At 41.8% G+C, this 17,895-nt stretch overlaps 1 protein-coding gene across 1 annotated transcript in view; it reads left to right on the top strand.

Moving 5' to 3' along the window:
• The first annotated feature begins 8,260 nt into the window (after positions 1-8,260).
• The window catches only part of LOC124760524, a 45,107-nt gene continuing 35,472 nt past the window's right edge, over positions 8,261-17,895 (top strand). The window contains exons 1-2 of the mRNA XM_047249107.1: positions 8,261-8,455; positions 11,879-12,058. Coding sequence (XP_047105063.1) covers positions 8,261-8,455; positions 11,879-12,058 — 375 coding nt within the window. The remainder of the gene's footprint in view (positions 8,456-11,878; positions 12,059-17,895) is intronic.

Below are 17,895 nucleotides of genomic sequence, written 5' to 3' on the forward strand. Positions count from 1 at the left end.
CAACTCATGCGTTGCTGTTAGGCCCTCTGCTGCGCCTTGTCGTCGGTGACTTGGTGCAGCTTCATCAGGCTGGTGCAGAACGGCAGCGATCGGCTACCGTTCAGCGTCCTCCTCTACTGCGCGCCGCAGCCCTTCCGTAATGTAGCTTCCACGAGCTCCGCTTGTTCGGAGAGCTGCGCCAGTTCAGCGTCGGAGGAAGTATTACCGTTCGCTCGCGCTTGTGCGATAAAGGCTGCCCTTTTGGCTTCTCGATCCCTTGCGGGGACCGCTCCTGCAGCAGTCGGCGTTGCCACCGGTTCAGCTAGGGCGGCGGTTTTCTTCTTTGCACCTTTCACCTGCGGTGCTGCTGGGGCAACCGCTGGGACAGGAGCGCGAACGTCCTTCTGCGAGGTCGCAGGAGTGTTCGCAGGTACTACTGCGCTGGGGCCTTGGGCAAAGACTGCTCGCAGTTGCCTCAAGGCCTCTTCCCTCTCTGCAGCCATGGCGGCTGCGAAGGCAGCCCCCTCTGCCGCAATGACGGCTTTGAGGGCTGCAGTGGCCTCCTTCACGGCGGTGCCGAGTTCGAGGTCACATATCTTCTCGGGAGCGCGGGCTGCGTCCTGGCTGCCCGTTTCCGAACGGTCGTCCCTGGCCCTGGCAGGTGGAGCTGCTGCTGCGCCGTCCCTCTGCTGCGCCGGGCTGTTCTGCGCTCTACGGCGTTTCCGACGTTGTCTTCGCTTCTGCCGCTGCGTCGGTACGGCCGCGGCCGCATCGCCGCCCCCGGCACGGCTGCGGCTTGAGAAAGCTGCACAACCGCGCCAACTGGCGACGTGCGGGCCGCCACACCGGACACAAGTCGGCAGAACGTTGCTGCCGCGGTCGCAGGTGCGGCTGCCGTGCTCGTCTGAGCACTTGACGCACCGCGCCGCGTTGCGGCAATACTTCGCAACATGGCCCTCGCCCTGGCACCTGAAGCACTGGGGCTGGGGGTCCATGGTGGTCGGGAGAGCCTCTGTCGTCACCGGAAAGCCCAGCAGCTTCCGCAAGTCGAAGATGTCGCTCCCGCCGTCGACCATTTGCACGGTCACGGCATAGAGCGGCGCCCTCTTCCTGTTGGTCCGGTTGTGCAACCTTGCAGTTGCATTACCAAACCCGGCTCGCAGCAGCCCTTCCCGGACCGCTGCCTCATCACAGCACCAAGGTAGCCCCCTGAGGAGTGCCTTGGTCGTCTTCATCCTTCCTACGGAAGGTGCCATATCACGCGCCGGCGGCGCGTCGACGATGTGGTCGGCCACGTTTGCAGCACGAACGCAGATCAGCGAGTCTGTATCGACAGACTCGTAGACCACTTCGTTCCTAGCGTAATTCGTAATGGTGTCGAACAGCGCTGTCCACCCGCCTTTGCACTTGACGTACAAAGGGGGGACAGGCCGTGACTCGTCTTCTCGGGAGTTCCTTGCATGGTCGGCAGACTCTGTGAGTTGCACAACCGAAGGACCCTTCGTAGCGGCAGGTTTCCTCTGCGCACCCTTCTTTCCCATGCTGCGAGGCGCGGAACACGACAGGAGTGCGCCACCCCCGGCCGTGGAGGGCACCCGGAGATGATTCAAGTGGTAGGAACACAGATGTTATCAATACGTCCAGCGAAAACATCCATCATTTTGATTCTTCTCTCACGCAACACACACTCATCCGCCTCTGTCGCGCTCACCCAGCACACTGGTCACTTCGCCAGCCCTTGCTGCCATGGACAAGATCAGACAGGTCGGCACATTCTTTGCGCCTGGCCCAGACTGTGCTAATCTGTTACTTCCGGTTCCTAATTCATTGTGACCACCAATGCAGCCAGGCATGGTGCACTGCAAAACAAGCAGCTGCAGTTTGGACGTATACATTAGTCCTAAACAATTCCACCCCGACATAGACCCACCAGTTTCAAAAATCTACTTTACCCAGTCTGAGGCAGCGATGCTGTTGAAAATACACCTCGAATTTCTCACGCGAAATGTAGATTTCTCCCTTTTATAAGAAGTATTTTCGAAAATAGAAGAAATCGAACCATATTCACGTTTTCACGTCGCTAAAGTATCAGTACTTGTGAAAATCCTGTACAGGACTATGGCATAGACTATATTCCCCCTAAGTATTCTCTCATCAGGTAGAAAAATATCTTTTCTTATCTGTCGTGTCCTGCATCACAGGACTAGAATATTACAATCATTTTTGGCTCATGATGGAGTGCTAAGATCTACCACTGTCACAGGACACCTCCTTACTTTCGGACTTTCTTTTAAGGTAACAGCACAGGGAAGTTGTAAATATAAGATTTATACTACGTGTCACTTTATAAATTGGGTAATACATCTGATTGTATTACAGTGGTGTCTCTCCCTGAGTAGATGAGAGATTCGAACATTAAAAGGTATCGTCGCAACCAAAAAAAGCGTCAGGTCAAGGATCATATCCGCGGTGCCCTACACATCACCTCCACCCGACAGGTGGCATGTCACTAGTATCAAATTGATAGGCTAATTAATGAAATTGATTATCAGAGGCACTTTGTTTGGCGACTACTTTTTCTTTTTCAGTAGTCGGATTACACTCATCAGGTAGCTGAAATGGGAATCTACGGAGGGAAGACGTTCTTTTCGAGGAACACTATTGAGAACCGAAATTTGAAACTCACCACAAAAGGATTCCACCAACGGCAACACACATTTCGCAAGGACCGCACTATTAAAAACTTGGTCACAACCACTATGTTAACGTCGACCTGTATAAAAAGTGGTCTTGGTTCTACAGACACATACAAGAGTCACTGGCATTACGCTTTCTGGCAGAAATGCTGTCTGCGATTTGGAATCAAGCCTGTCTATTCAACCACCCACCTGTGTTAGATTCTACGGAGATGTCTTTTAATGATTACAACCACCAGTGAACCATAATCATGCCACTCTCGTATCTCGAAACAAGTCACTTTTTTTTAAACCTATCCGCTACAGTAAAACTCCAACATGGTTTTTAGGCAGCCCCTATGCATCTTGTAAATGTTCCTCAGTCTCTGCCCCGTCCTCCCTGCAGCTTTGTGCGTGTGATCATTCCAATTTAAGTCGGAAATGAGCACAGGTCAGACAGTGGTATATCTACCACATTCTGCATCCTGTGTAGGAACAGGTTGAGCTAAGTCAATGTGACAGGACCATGGTTTGATCATTCGGTGGAAATGGGAATATGTTGTCATAGTTTCGCCAAAAGTGTACGATATGTGACGCCAACACCAAACGAAGCTTTCTCCTGCAACACGAGGTAGTGACAGAAAGAGACAGTACGGGAACTGGAAGAAGAACGAGGGTTTTGCTACTGCATGGTCGTGCGTCTCCAAATCTCAGACAGCTACTGCAGCCCAAAGAAGATCTGTACCCCGCAGGGTGCATTCACGTCTGTCACTTAAACATTCTATCGTTGTTATTTTGTACCATCCAACAGAGAATAGAAAACTGAGACTTATAAAATTCCGCTAACGTCATCTGGTAGAGAACTCGATAAGATTTTAGCACGCCCCTGTCTTCCAATATACGTATCGAAAACAAATACCGTCTGCATGCTGGCATCGAGTACATATGATGACCCCCTTTAAATGTACGGGTATTGATCCACTCAGTGATCGAAGTCACCTGCACAGACCAGTGTAAAGTGTCATTGCCTGTACCATAGGAGGACCAAATGCCACAGACTGTCAGTCACAAGAGAGAGAGCCTGTGTTGGTGTTTGATACATTATTTTTTTCTGCAGTTACACGTCCAAGCAGCATATGGCATAGCTTTATACACTGCCAAACATTTTATTTTTTCCACCACAGCTTCAAGGTCTGTGTCAGGTTCTGAACTGACATAAACACGTTTCAACCCTCAACCCATTGGCTCTGACCGAAAGCTGGACATCACATCTGCCACAACACACAACACACACACACACACACACACACAGAGAGAGAGAGAGAGAGAGAGAGAGAGAGAGAGAGAGAGAGAGAGGATGATTTTAAGTAAAAGACAGTCACAACATTTCAAAACTGGAGGACTTTTGCGGCATTGTGGGGTGTTTGCAAACAGCTGTCTAAAGATGACTGACAACCTCTCCATTTAAATTCATCTTTCACAATGACGAGATAGCAGATGGCTTGGTGCTATGTTTCGATTGATCCCTCATACTGAAGTCATGTACCCAATGACTGTTTCAGTGCTAGCCATCCCCAGAAGGTGTTGCCCCTCTGCTAAAACTCTTTCTTCATCTCAAACATGTGATGTCAGTCAATCATTATGTGATAATCAACAGCATACAGCGGACAGATGGGATGGAAAGGACACCATCGATGTACTGTAATAAGCATTTTACCAGTTTTTCGGTAATTTGAATACCAACCTGTGATGCTGCAACATCGTTCTCAATTTATGTATCATCGCTAAACCGCCCCTGCACTACATTGCAAGTATCACATACTAGATTGCGATGCAGATTGATGACTGTGCAGTACATCCATTCATTGTTAACTCCCGAACATATGAACCAAATTGTACCAGACAGCAATCTACATATTTTCTAGCACCTCAATCATAGTGCGTAATTTACAGCTGTGATCGCCCTTCCTTCACTATACAGATAGGAGTCACAGAGCATTCTCGCATTCTTGGGATAATCACCGATTTAATTTTCAGATGACCAGAAGTAGACTGCTACATTCCACATCTCATGAAGGAGCAGAGCGAGCCAAACCCATAACCCATGTGCCGCAGCAATCTTACTCACGGCACCCATCCAAGTGCACATGCCGAGCAGGATAGCATCCCTTATTGGTGTGTAGTACATATGAAAGTGTTGTGACGACATAACAGATGGTTATGCAGAAGAAACGTGTGGTTTATATATGATGGAGATCCAGATGGATGTAGTTTGAGGCATTTTATGTAAATCTATTGTGCTATCAATTTAGAAGTATTGTTCTAGTGTCTGGGGTCAGTACCAAGTAGGTATTCGCAAGAGAGAACATAAACATATGCATTCCAAGGCTACACAGTTTTGTACTTAAAACGTGATATAACGTTAGAGCTGTGCGGCTTCTGACCAGTTAGTCATGTGGAATGCATTGCTGTTAAGACTCCAATGCAAGAAATATATCCCCAGCACTCTATTTTTGCTATCGAAATTGCATCAGCTTTCCTTTTGTCTCCAGCATTAACCAATAGGAATACAGCATTCTGAAGAGAGATGAAAACCTCCATCTTTGTGTTTGGAGATGTTGGTTTACACAGACAAACAGGGAGTGGCCTCTTGAGAGAGACAGACAGGAAGTGAGTATGGAAGTTGTTGATCAACAGAATATCACTACTTGATGCTTTGTTTGGGGGCCTTGAGATAGAATGAGGCCGATATCCAGTCTGTGGTCGGTGGTATTTAGTAAAGTGATCTGTAATTGGGACACTGGGCTGCTTTGCACTTTGTGGTGGTGCCCTAACGATAAACACATACAAGAGACCCCCCAACAGTGGCTACTATACTGCACTTCATTCGATTCCCTGGTTATTACATTTATTATGTCATGTGGAGGGAGGGTGGGAATGTACAGTCTACCCAGAAGGGGGAACCCTGTCTCCCACAAACTGATGAAATAAAGACGTTATATGTTATTGATTTTGATTTCAATTTCGTGTAGTGATAACCTTCTTCTCCAGCACAGAGTGAGTCTTTTTTCTACCAATTTGTTCTGGGATGGGTGGGGAGGGAGGGGCGAGGGGTAGGGTGTGGTACATCCTCTGGTGATGGCACTGTGCATGAGCTCAGTCGATCCCTGCATGTCAAGCTGAGTGCACTCATGAAAAATTTTCAGTAAGACGACACCTCCAATCCGCAGTAGTGTAATTATGCAACTAGGACATGTACTTGATGGATGTAGGCTTTTCCCGCCAAATAAAAGTGAGATCCAGTCCCTGCTAGTTGAAGTTTATAAATGAACAATATATCCTACGCTATATAATTGAATTTCCTGCCTCTTCAGCTCAGAAGGCATCTAGAACCCATGGCTCAATTCAGTCTCAATCAGGCACTTGCCTTGGAAGGAGTTCTTGTGTGCATCGGTATTCCACAGAGGTTTACTTGGTAAATGCTGCTTTGTTTGCTGTTTGGTCTGATCACGACCTCTGGCATGTGCAGGACTGGCAGTTGGGCACTACAGGAAGAGGAAGAGGCAGAGGGCACATGTTTTGACAGGAATTTGTCAGGTATCAGGTATGAAAGGGCTGCTGCCAACAGATGCTGTTATTCAGGGATCAGCGTGACATCCAGTCGGTCAGCTGCGAGGCCCAAGCAGACACATCTTGGACACCGGCCCATGGTGCAGCTGCTGATGGACATGTCTCTTTATGGGATGCCGGGTGCACCCAAACTCCCGGATGCCTGCATGGATGACATGAACCAGCGCTGAGTGTGGGGCAATGGAAGGTGTGTGCTTTGCGATCAAAAGACTTTTATCAGTGTGATTAAGTGTGATGACTGTTTCATAAGAGTATTCCTTACACGATGAGGATATAAAAGCATCACAATTGTTTAAATATGCTGTATTTCACCTTATATCCCGTAATTTTTTTAAATAAACAATATTCTACAGATTTTCTAAATTGTTTAAACACTATTCCGTACGTTTCAATTTTCCCTCCAAAAGACCAATCAACTGAGTCTTTTTCCAGTCAATTTCCGGATGAGGGAGGGGAGGGGGAAGACAGGGGTGTTTCTCAGAGATCGAGGTTAAATAATTGATTGATTTAATTAATTAGACAATCAAATTGAGATCAAAAGTGTGCTTGTATCGGCGAGAGAAGTTCCCTGAGGGATGGAGGAGGATGTGGAGGGGAAGGAGGAGGGGCAGTTGGTTGGGTGGAGGGACAATGGGTTAAGGATCTGTCAATCAAAAGAGAACAATTGGTTTGCCCCTGAATGTATGCTTTCCTCTAAATGTATTCAACCTGCACTAACAAACTGCACTGGTACCCACTCTGTCACCCAACTCACAGTGTCAGTATTGCTTTTGATGACCCCTGATATTGGCTGGGTGCGATTTCTCGTAACACACTTAAATGTACTGGTTCATTTAACGCTTCCAGGGACAATTGCATCTGCTGACAAACCATTTTCGTTGTGACGCCGAAGACGAGTTTAAGAGCAGCTATGACCAAAAATCGAAACACATTCTTACGCATATGCACGTCCATCAGCATATCCCTAATGACACCAAGAATATAATTATAATTTTTCCAAACGCTGGTTGTAGGAGACACGTATTATGTTTCTACATCATTTATTACATTTTTGTAAATGTAAATGGTGGATCCACGCCTGCGTGTAACTCAATTGCTCAAGCGTGTGGGACCCTTACGAAACACGATCACAAGAGATACTGAACGTATATAGAGGAGTGCAGCATGAATGGTCGCAGGTTTATTTGACACGTGGAATAGTGTCACAGAGATGCTAAATAATCTGAACTGCAGATACTAGAAGATTGTCGCAAACGAACCCGAAAGCATCACCTTACAAAGTTTCGAGAAAAGACTTTAAATGAAGACAGCAGTAATAAACTAGAACCATCTACGTAATGCCCACGAAGGGATGGTCACGATCCCTACGGGATAAGTTCAGGTTAATTACAACGCGCATAGAGGCATTTAAAAAGTCTTTATTCCTACGCTCCATACGTGAATGAAACGGATATAAGACCTCGTAACTGTACAATGGGAAGTATCCTCTGGCACGCACTTCACAGCAGTTTGCAAAATATGGATGTATGAACGTAGATTGTAGCAGATGTGTATGTTGTTTGATTATTATGAGAGTCAGTCGGGCGGTGAAAAGCAATAGCCCCGAAATCGAACACAAATTTTTATCGAATGTAAATTTTAATACGTTCGCGCTGTCCATCTTTGTTCCGCCGTATTTCATAACAGTTCCTGACCATTTTAGCACTAATCTGTGCTATTTGAAATATCCACTTTTTAAGGAAGAGAGAGAATAAGGAAATATTCGCAGTGGGCTTACGGAGGTCTATAAAAATTAGTGCGCCTTAAAAGAGCTATAAATCTCCATATTATCATCAACATCCCTTCACAGAACTTTATAAGTGTAAAAAAAGGTCAAAGTAAATTTTCTTTCTAAGTGTCAACCAGAGAATTTTGCGGGGAAACGAAAACCCGCCTTCTCACAGTCAGTACAAAGTCTATGTTAGACTGTGGTCAGTATGTTACTCGTCCTGACATCTAGTAGTCCCATTCTCGTACTAGAGCGTGTTTATGTCGTAAAATGTTATCGCGTGGTAGTGTTTACAGTGAAAGTATTGTTTACAGAATTGAGTACAGTAATAGGTGCGCTAGAATTTGACAAGCGGAAAATATTGACTTTAGTACGTGTAATAAATAAATACATAATTGGTCAGGTGAGTAATTCTAGTTGAAAGAACAGACAGTGAGTAGATATAACCTGTCATATTAAAGAGACAGATCTGTAAATTTCAGAAACTATCTAACACTGTCTATTAACACCTTCCAAAGCGTCTCAGGAACAACTAATAAAATTTACAACTTAATTACTGTTATCTAAGAAAAGTACATGTAACAAGGTAACATTATCTCCTATTGTGAACTTCATGTTATATAGGAACAAAGTGAAACAATAAAGTTTGCTGCAGGAACTCGGGGCAAATTTGAAGGCAATAGGATAGACACAGTTATTCGTAATATCCGCAGACTGCAAGCTAATTCCATGTACTTTACACGTTAAACCATAACACACCATCAAAGTAAACAACTGTCAATTTAGCGAGGATACTACGAGTCACGTTTAGGTTTCAGTAGTTCTACAGCCAAATCCGTATAGCAAAAATTAAAGTATAGCACTCTCTTGGAGTGAGCATATGGAGCCTACTCATTCTTACATCGTTACACTATTAAATAATGTTGGTGGCAGCTGGAGTATGTGAGAGAATTTTGGTTACAATGGTTAAACTTTAAAACCATTGCATTTTATTTACAAAACTGAATTATAACACCTTACCCATACACTGTGTTGAAATATGTAGCTTCAAGTAAATGTCACATGTAAAAGTTGAACCAGATTTGTTTATTTTCATGTTAACAATTTGTTGTGGAAAGGGGCAGGGAAGAAGGCATGTATGAAAATTCTGTGATGTCAGTTGCCAGTCATAATCTAGTAATGTTTTCATTGTGCTACTATGCTCAGTATCAGAAATTTATTTTTTCAAAGATAATTTTTTGATGAGATCTGTCAGATTAATGCAAGAAAGACATAGCTCATGTTTACAGACATATGAACTTGGCTTTTTTTTTAAAGGAACCATCTTGGCAGCTTAAAGTGATTTAGGAAAAAACGTAAAACAGCATAGCCAGGCAGAGCATGAGCCTGTATCGTGAATCTGAGGTCCTTGTCTTACCGGATTTGCCAAAAAATTTATACTTCTATGTATCTACATGAAATTGCTGTGTTTCACTTTCAGTGTAAACAGTATGTCATATAAGTATTTCAAAATTTGTTATTTTTTTCTCTTTCAGTAAGTATTTTATTTACAGACACATAAAACATAGATTACTTCAAGTTTGGAAATGTCATCATGTCCATTAACACACATGTTGGCAGTATTGGAAAATCTAAATTGACAGACACAAAAAAGCAATAACTACTTTGTGATAATCAGAGGGGGGGGGGGGGGGGGAGTGGTATTAGTGTATGGAATTATGAGATGCACCTTCTGCCTTTTACTTCATGTTGGTTCGGAGTGTATGTACAAAGATGTCAATGTACAGAGTAATCGTGCAAGTGTAGTACTTCTGATACATTTTATGACCATTTGTTTACACACACAAACACACACACACACACACACACACACACACACACACACACACACACACACACACACACACACACACACGAAGTCTATATCCATATTTGCTTTCCCTCGATTTTTTATTTATTTTGCTCTCTTCACTGCATCTGCAACTTTCTCGGTTCTTCCATTTTTGCTGTTTTTGAATTTCCCCATGCTTAAAACATGCATGCACGTACAGATGTATTATTTTAAGTGTGCCGCATTATAGAGACAGCACTGCTATAAGAACTTTACAAAGCTTACCTTCTTTTTCCTCCTAATAAGATGATTAATATTGTTCTGCCTTGAAGATGATGATAATAATAATAAGAGACACTTTTTCTTAAATTTGCATTTATTTTTGACTTTTAGAGAGGGAAAGTAGTTCTGTCCCATTAAGTTTAGATGATGTAATTATAAATTTTATAACAAACATGAAGTTTTTGGGGATGAATATTTCTCAGTTAACATGGAATTTAGGCACAAAGATACTGGCAGGAAGGATGTCAACAGAATTTTTTGCTCTTAGGGTTCTAGCACCAGTTTATAACAGCCAGTGTCTTGTAGTCACATATTGTTTCTATTTACACCCTGTTCTTAGCTATGGGATTTTTTTCTGGAGATCGAAGGCACAAAACACTGACACAACTTTTAAATTGCAGAAAAAAAGACTGCTCATTGCAAAGAACTGTTTAAGAAACTGGATATTGTTGCAGCACCTAGTGAATGCATCTACCAATCTGTTGTGCAGATCAGAAAAGACATTACTTAGTATTTAACTAGTAGATCTATACATAATCACAGAACAAGAGCCAGTTTGGACTTACAGTTAACAAGGGGGAGGGGAAAAAACCCTCAGAACAGCATTTGCTATCAGAGAATAAAATTGTATCTAGAATTAATTGCCCAATGAGATGAAGAAGATTACTAAAATACATGTCTTTGAAAAAAGCTTCTGAAACATTCATCATAAGTAATACATACTACACAGTCAAATATTACTTAGAGGATTCAGAATAATGTTTAATCATGAAAGGATATAAGTAGAACACCCTTGTCACATTGCAATACTGTAGTGCCAAGATCTATAATACATTGTAGTAATAATGTCTTCTCATTCTCCTAAGTTCAACATCTCAGCACAGGGGAGTGCTGGCTCAGTCTTCCAGACAGACTGAAAGGAGGACGTGGAGATGTGTGTTACTCATGGTAGTGCGTTTATGGTCCTGGAGCCAGTTTTTCAAAATGGACTGAAGGGAATGCAAGGGCATAGCATCATTTTCATGGTTCTGGAGTCGCCAGCAGTTGTCCATAGTGTGTGCAGTGACAGTGTGTGTATTGTATGTGAACAAAATAACATAATACAATAAGGAGAAACCGAATGAGGCAGTCAGTTTTTAAGTTGCTGACCTACCATTTGGGCAGATGAGATGGAATTTTGTCCATGTCCTGCTGTCCTAATTTAGGTTTCCCGTGTTGTACCTAATTTATTTCAGGAAAATGCTGGGATGGTTCCTTCATCGAGGCCAGGCCCCACCACATGTCCTATTCTCATAAAGCATTCTTGTGTATTCTATATATTTGCAACCTTTTTTTTTTTTTTTTTTTTTTTTTTTTGCATGGTATTATGACGCCAAACCCGATATCATTATAAGGTGATCCGCGGGCGAATAAATGAAATGAGAGTATGTATTGTGTTGATGGAATGTAACAATATAAAACAGCATGCTCAGCCAGGATGATAACCCAGATATCTGCATTTTAGATCAATTCCTTGAACAATTTAACAGCACTGTCTCAAAAAGACAGGTATTGGTCTGAAATCCCAGAAGTTGTATTTTTATTGGTATATATCTTGCAGATAATTCATTTATTTCATATATGTGAAAGGTATGATAATAGTGATATGCAGAGTCTCATCCTAAAAGCTACATTTTATTATTATTTAGTATCCATTATAAATGTATGTTCCAGTCAGGCAAACTGGTGAAGGTGCATTCATCCTGTACCTGCCAGTTCAGGTCAAACGTCAGCAGCCATCAAACTGCAACAGTTCCTGCAGTGGATATGTCCCGTAGAAAGGTTACTACTTATGGGAGGGTGGCCTATCAAAGATTACCTGGGAATGACACCGTTGATTTCATTGATGCACAGGTATTTGATTTTTCGAGCCAGGAGGAATATTTGATACAAGTCATTGACTGTGACCTAGATGTAATGTTAATGGCTTCTTTGACTCCACCTTTTGGTTTGTTTATTCACAGTTTTTTTGTTAGTTGGGTGAGCCAATAAATGTGAAACTAAAAAAAAGGAAAATGGTTGTGATGATAGATCGATATGTAGATTAGCCCCTTTGGAGAAGTTGCCACTGATATCACAATCCAGTTACCATGTTGTTTATGGCACTTATCGCATGTTTTCTATGTCACTAGTCGAAGGTGATGACTCATATCAAATATTCCTCTTATCCAATTTTTCTTGTGTGTTTGGTATATCTGGGCAGTTTCATCTCAAATCATACAGGTCAAGAGTGAATGTGTGACATCACTATTTCAAAGTTTGCTGTTAAAAATGTAGGCTATGTTGAAGTTCTACATGACACCTCTCCAAAACTACAATGTTTTGATTTTTTAAAACACTACAGACCTCTCAAAATGAGAGTATTTGTGAAAATGTTACGAAAGGGAAAAAAGAAAAATTGTAGCAAAGAAACGAAAAGTGATATAAATCTGAATTTATTTTCAATAAAAACTTTTTTCTCATTGTTGTGAGACATGATCAATTTATACACACTTCTGAGCTTCCTTTTTTCTTTTTTTTTTTTTCGCGGAGGTGGGGGGGGGGGGGGGGGGGAGGGGGAATAAACTATGAAAATTTGTAAATTTCAAAATTATGTTTTAAAAAAGTTGACTGTCTTCGTAAGTGATAAAGTGGAAGGACTGCTAACTGTCAGCTATGACACAAGTGCATTAAATTCTTAAACTGTCAAAATATTTTTTACATAAAGATGAAAGAATGTGATTTTTTTTGTTATTCAGAAATGATTTTATTCAAAACCCCCATCCTAAATGTTCTAAAAATTTCGTGGTACATTAGTTGGTCATTGCACTTAGGGAATGTACAATCACAGTAGGCAATATTTGTTTAGACAAAATGTGAGAAATTTTTTAGGTCGGCCTAGCTCTACTCTCAAGCTGAAAATAAAAAATACACACATCAGAAAAAGTTTTGAATCACGTTGGTTCTGAGAGTTCCTGAACCTATACATAAAATTGGAATAGAGATCAACATAAACACCATTTCCACCCTTTTTAGTGCTCATGAAACCCACACATTGCATGTTGTACCACCATACAGTGAGACATTCAGAGGTGGTGGTCCAGATTGCTGTACATACCGGTACCTCTAATAGCAAGTAGCACGTCCTCTTGCATTGATGCATGCCTATATTCGTCGTGGCATACTATCCACAAGTTCATCAAGGCACTGTTGGTCCAGATTGTCCCACTCCTCAATGTCGATTAGGCATAGATCCCTCAGAGTAGTTGGTGGGTCATGTCTTCCATAAACAGCCATTTTCAGTCTATCCCAGGCACAATCGATAGGGTTCATGTCTGGAGAATATGCTGGCCACTCTAGTCAAGCAATGTCGTTATCCTGAAGGAAGTCATTCACAAGATGTGTACGATAGGGGTGCAAATTGTCATCGATGAAGACAAATGCCTCACCAATATGCTGCCAATATGGTTGCACTATCGGTTGGAGGATGGCATTCACGTATCATATAGCCATTACAGCACCATCCATGAGTACCAGCAGTGTAAGTCGGCCCCACATAATGTCATCCCAAAACAGCAGGAAACGGCCACCTTGCTGCACTCGATGGACAGTGTGTCTAAGGCATTCAGCCCGACAGTGTTGCCTCCAAACACATCTCCGACGATTGTCTGGTTGAAGGCATATGTGGCACTCATAGGTGAAGGGGACATGATGCCAATCCTGAGCGGTCCATTCGGCATGTTGTTGGGCCCATCTGTACTGCGCTGCATGGTGTTGTGGTTGCAAAGATGGACCTCACCATGGATATCAGGAGTGAAGTTGCGCATCATGCAGCCTATTGCAGACAGTTTGAGTCGTAAGACAGCGTCCTGTGGCTGCATTGCTGTCATGGTTCCTCCGAGCCATAATCCGTAGGTAGTGGTCATCCACTGCAGTAGTAACCAGGCCTGAGTGAGGCATGTCATCAACGGTTCCTGTTTCTCTGTATCTATGTCCGAACAACATCGCTTTGGTTCACTCCGAGATTCCTGGACACTTCCCTTGTTGAGAGCCCTCCCTGGCACAAAGTAACAATGCGGACGTGATCTCTGAATCCTCCCGATATGATGGTGAGCCTGACCTCAGTAACAAATTTAGCTGGCTCAATTGTATTTTTCATCAACTCTCCTCCCTCCCACAATGCATAGGTTACATCATTGTCTGTACCCTTATGGTGTAACGCTTCAACAGTCATCACTTCAGCACCAGGGCACATTAGACACTCCTGCAACTGACATTTATCTTGTGGTTCTTGACATATACACAGAAGCATCAAGTCCATCTCTGTGTACTTCTTTCCTGTGACACTGCTTACAGTGAAACAAAAAAGTTTCAAATTAGTGTAGTAAATATCTGTGCATACGTCTTTCACTGACTTGCATTTTACTCAATTTGGTCGTAAGGACTAGAATTTTGTGAGACGAATGTTTAAATCGGGGTTCTCCTTTTTCATTAGGAGATATGCTCTCCTTCTCTCCTTATTGATCTTGTCATATATGTTTTTACTTTTTAACTTTTTCAGCATTTTCACTGACAGAGATAATATCAGCATGGTTAGGACTTTGCCTGCTGCAATCTTTGTCATCACTTAGGTAATATTTCTGAGCAACAGTAAGTGTGTCATCTTACAATGAATGCCCACTGTAAGAAACTGGGCATGCCCAAATACCTTTCTCATTAACTCTTCAGGCTTTCCCGGCGAGATCTTGGCATGTGGAATGATCGGGTCTACTGCCGGATGTTTGTGTCACTCTGGCACAATATTTCGGCCACGTAACTCGTTGCCCTCTTCAGGTGCTACCTGAGACTGCCGTATTGGAGGATCTTGTCCAATATTTATGCCCGCCAGGTGTTGGGTGCCCTGTGGGCATAAATACTGGACAAGATCCTCCAATACGGCAGTCTCAGGTAGCACCTGAAGAAGGCAATGAGTTACGTGGCCAAAATATTGTGCCAGAGTGACACAAACATCCGGCAGTAGACCCGATTGTTCCACATGACCTTTCTCATTCTTTATTCTATGAGCTTCTGAAATCAAATAATGTGAGGAAGTGGATATAAATTTGTTTATGTGCTGCTCAGAGTAGCTACGTGGTATCAGTATCAGTAACTGTACCTTTTCAGTATAGGTGGCTGCTGAGATAGCAGTATTAAGGTTTTGAAACCACACATCACATTTTGTATACATCTTCAGGTTCTGCGCCAAGTGCATCTACATTTTACATTTCACAAAGTTTTGAAGATGTTGCATGTGTAAAACTTGTTTCAATGTCTTCCACGTTTCTTTTTACATACTGTTATCTTCTTGTGCTTCTTACCTTTCCTGGACATTTTAAGGAGAGATACTGTAGGAGCTACAGCAGAAATACTAACATTCAACACATCAACAATTCCACACCCAGAAATATAAACACCTGCACAGTCTTCTTCAGTTTCACATTCAGGTGATGGTGATCATTCAGGTTGGTTGTGATTGGATTTCTTCTTGTAGTGAGTGCAGCAATTTTTGCACAATGGATATGATACTAATACCAATATATTTCAGTAATACCGCTGACAGATTTCCAACAACTGTGAAGTGCTTCTCACTTTTCTTGAACACCACCTTCATGTGTCTTTTTTCATAGCCCACACACCTCACTCTTTCACTGCTGTATTTCCTCACTGCCGTTGCATCCAACAAAAAGTTTAAATCAAGTACAAAACTCGATGCAGAGTGGTTTATGTGCAAGTTCTCACTCGTGTGTTATAAATAGAAGAGTGCTGGATACAGTGTTGCCAACATGCATATTTTAGACTAGAAATTCAGTGATGCGAAATATGCAGAATGTTGAAAAATTTTTAACACTTTACACAGAAAAATATTGCCCACTGTGTTTGCACTGTCTAGTAAAATATTAACCAAGCAATATTGTGTGTAATTCTCAAAGGTTTTCATACAGGGGTTTTTGAGTAAATAATTCATTAAAAAACTTGGAAAAATACATTTTTTTTAAATTTTTAGTTATAAATATTTACATAATGCTGATAGCTGGAACAAAGAAGATCCTGTTTATAGTTACATCAGTAGTATTTCGTAATATGACAGAAAAGGTAGCATTCTGTGATATTTCCAAATTAGAAAAAAAAGTAAGTGGAAAATTAACTTGAAACTTCATATTTTCGTCTTAAATTTGTAAGTGAAAGGATGCCCATAAGTTTGTGGGTGTCAACTAAATTTCAACACACTAAGAGAGAGCTTTAACACAAAACATATGCCAGGTCTCCAGTACTTTTGCTTTATTAGTTATATATTTTTTGTTCTATACTGCTTTAAGAGTTATTTACAAAAGATACATTTTTCACAAGGGGCCGTACTATTTACAAAAATTAAGATAAAAAGAAAATACTTTGTTTCTTAATACTTATGATATAGAGGTCTAATAAGTATTTTTTTTTTTTTTTTTTTTTTTTTTTTTTTTTTTTTTTTTTTTTTTTTTTCCCTCAGAGAAATTCATGACCACAAATTGACATCACTTATATGATTTGAGATGAAATCATCCATTTTATTGTTTTACATGCTCAGCATGTCGTTCGGAGCTGAACTGATTACATAATCAATAAAATAGTCCATATAGCAATAAATTATTTATTTTTAATTCCAGTAACCAGTTTGGGTCTGTATGGCTATCTTCAGACGAAAGTCTGTAGATGGCATGAGAAGCCAATTCATGGAGCTACTGTGTTTCAAAGATATGCCTGTTACACACTGCTGAATTTTGTTTGTAACTTTTAAGAAGAACTTAATCAGAACACTAGAGGAAGAAAATAAGTGGGGGTTGAGGGCAGGTGTGTGTGTGTGTGTGTGTGTGTGTGTGTGTGTGTGTGTGTGTGTGTGTGTGTGTGTGTGTGTGTGTGTGTGTGTGTGTTCCTCCCTTCACAATCTTACATTGGATGGATAGAATGTTGCCTTGTAATCAATCAGTTTTGCTCAGTACATGGAAGAATTTAATTCTTTCATAATTGAGGAACTTACTCTTGATGCACATGTGAACATTGTAGGCTGTGATTAAGAAGTATCAAGTGGTATCACAAGGAAAACTAGTAATATGAGGAAATATAAAATGAGGGAGATTTCTTCGTAGTTATTGTATAACCACCTCCAGGTAGAACAGCATACATGGCTGTCATCATCATCATCTTCAGTCTGAAGACTGGATAGTTGCAGCTCTCCACCCAAGCTACTCTATCCTGTGCAAGCCTCATCATCTCTGCATAACTAGTGTAACCTGCATCCATTTGAATCTGCGTCCTGTATTCGTCTCTTTATCTCCCTATACAATCCCCCCCCCCCCTCCCCCTTACTTCCTTAGAAAACTAAATTGATGTTTCATTGGTTTGAATGGGTCCTCTCAACCGACCTCTTATTTCATACAAGTTGTGCCACAAGATTTGTTTCTCCTCAATTCTCTTCATTACCTCCTTATTAATTACAAAACCTACCCATCTAATATTCAGCATTCTTCTGTAGTACCACATCTCAAAGGCTTCTATTCTCTCCTGATCTGAACAGCTTATCATTCACTTTCACTTCACATGGGCCTACACTGCAGGCAAATACGAGCACGTTCAGAAAGTAAGTGTACTAGATATATATATCTTCTTACAAAAATTGTATTACAAGGATATTGTTG

This window comes from Schistocerca piceifrons, chromosome 1 (genome assembly GCF_021461385.2).
Source record: "Schistocerca piceifrons isolate TAMUIC-IGC-003096 chromosome 1, iqSchPice1.1, whole genome shotgun sequence".
Lineage (NCBI taxonomy): Eukaryota > Metazoa > Arthropoda > Insecta > Orthoptera > Acrididae > Schistocerca > Schistocerca piceifrons.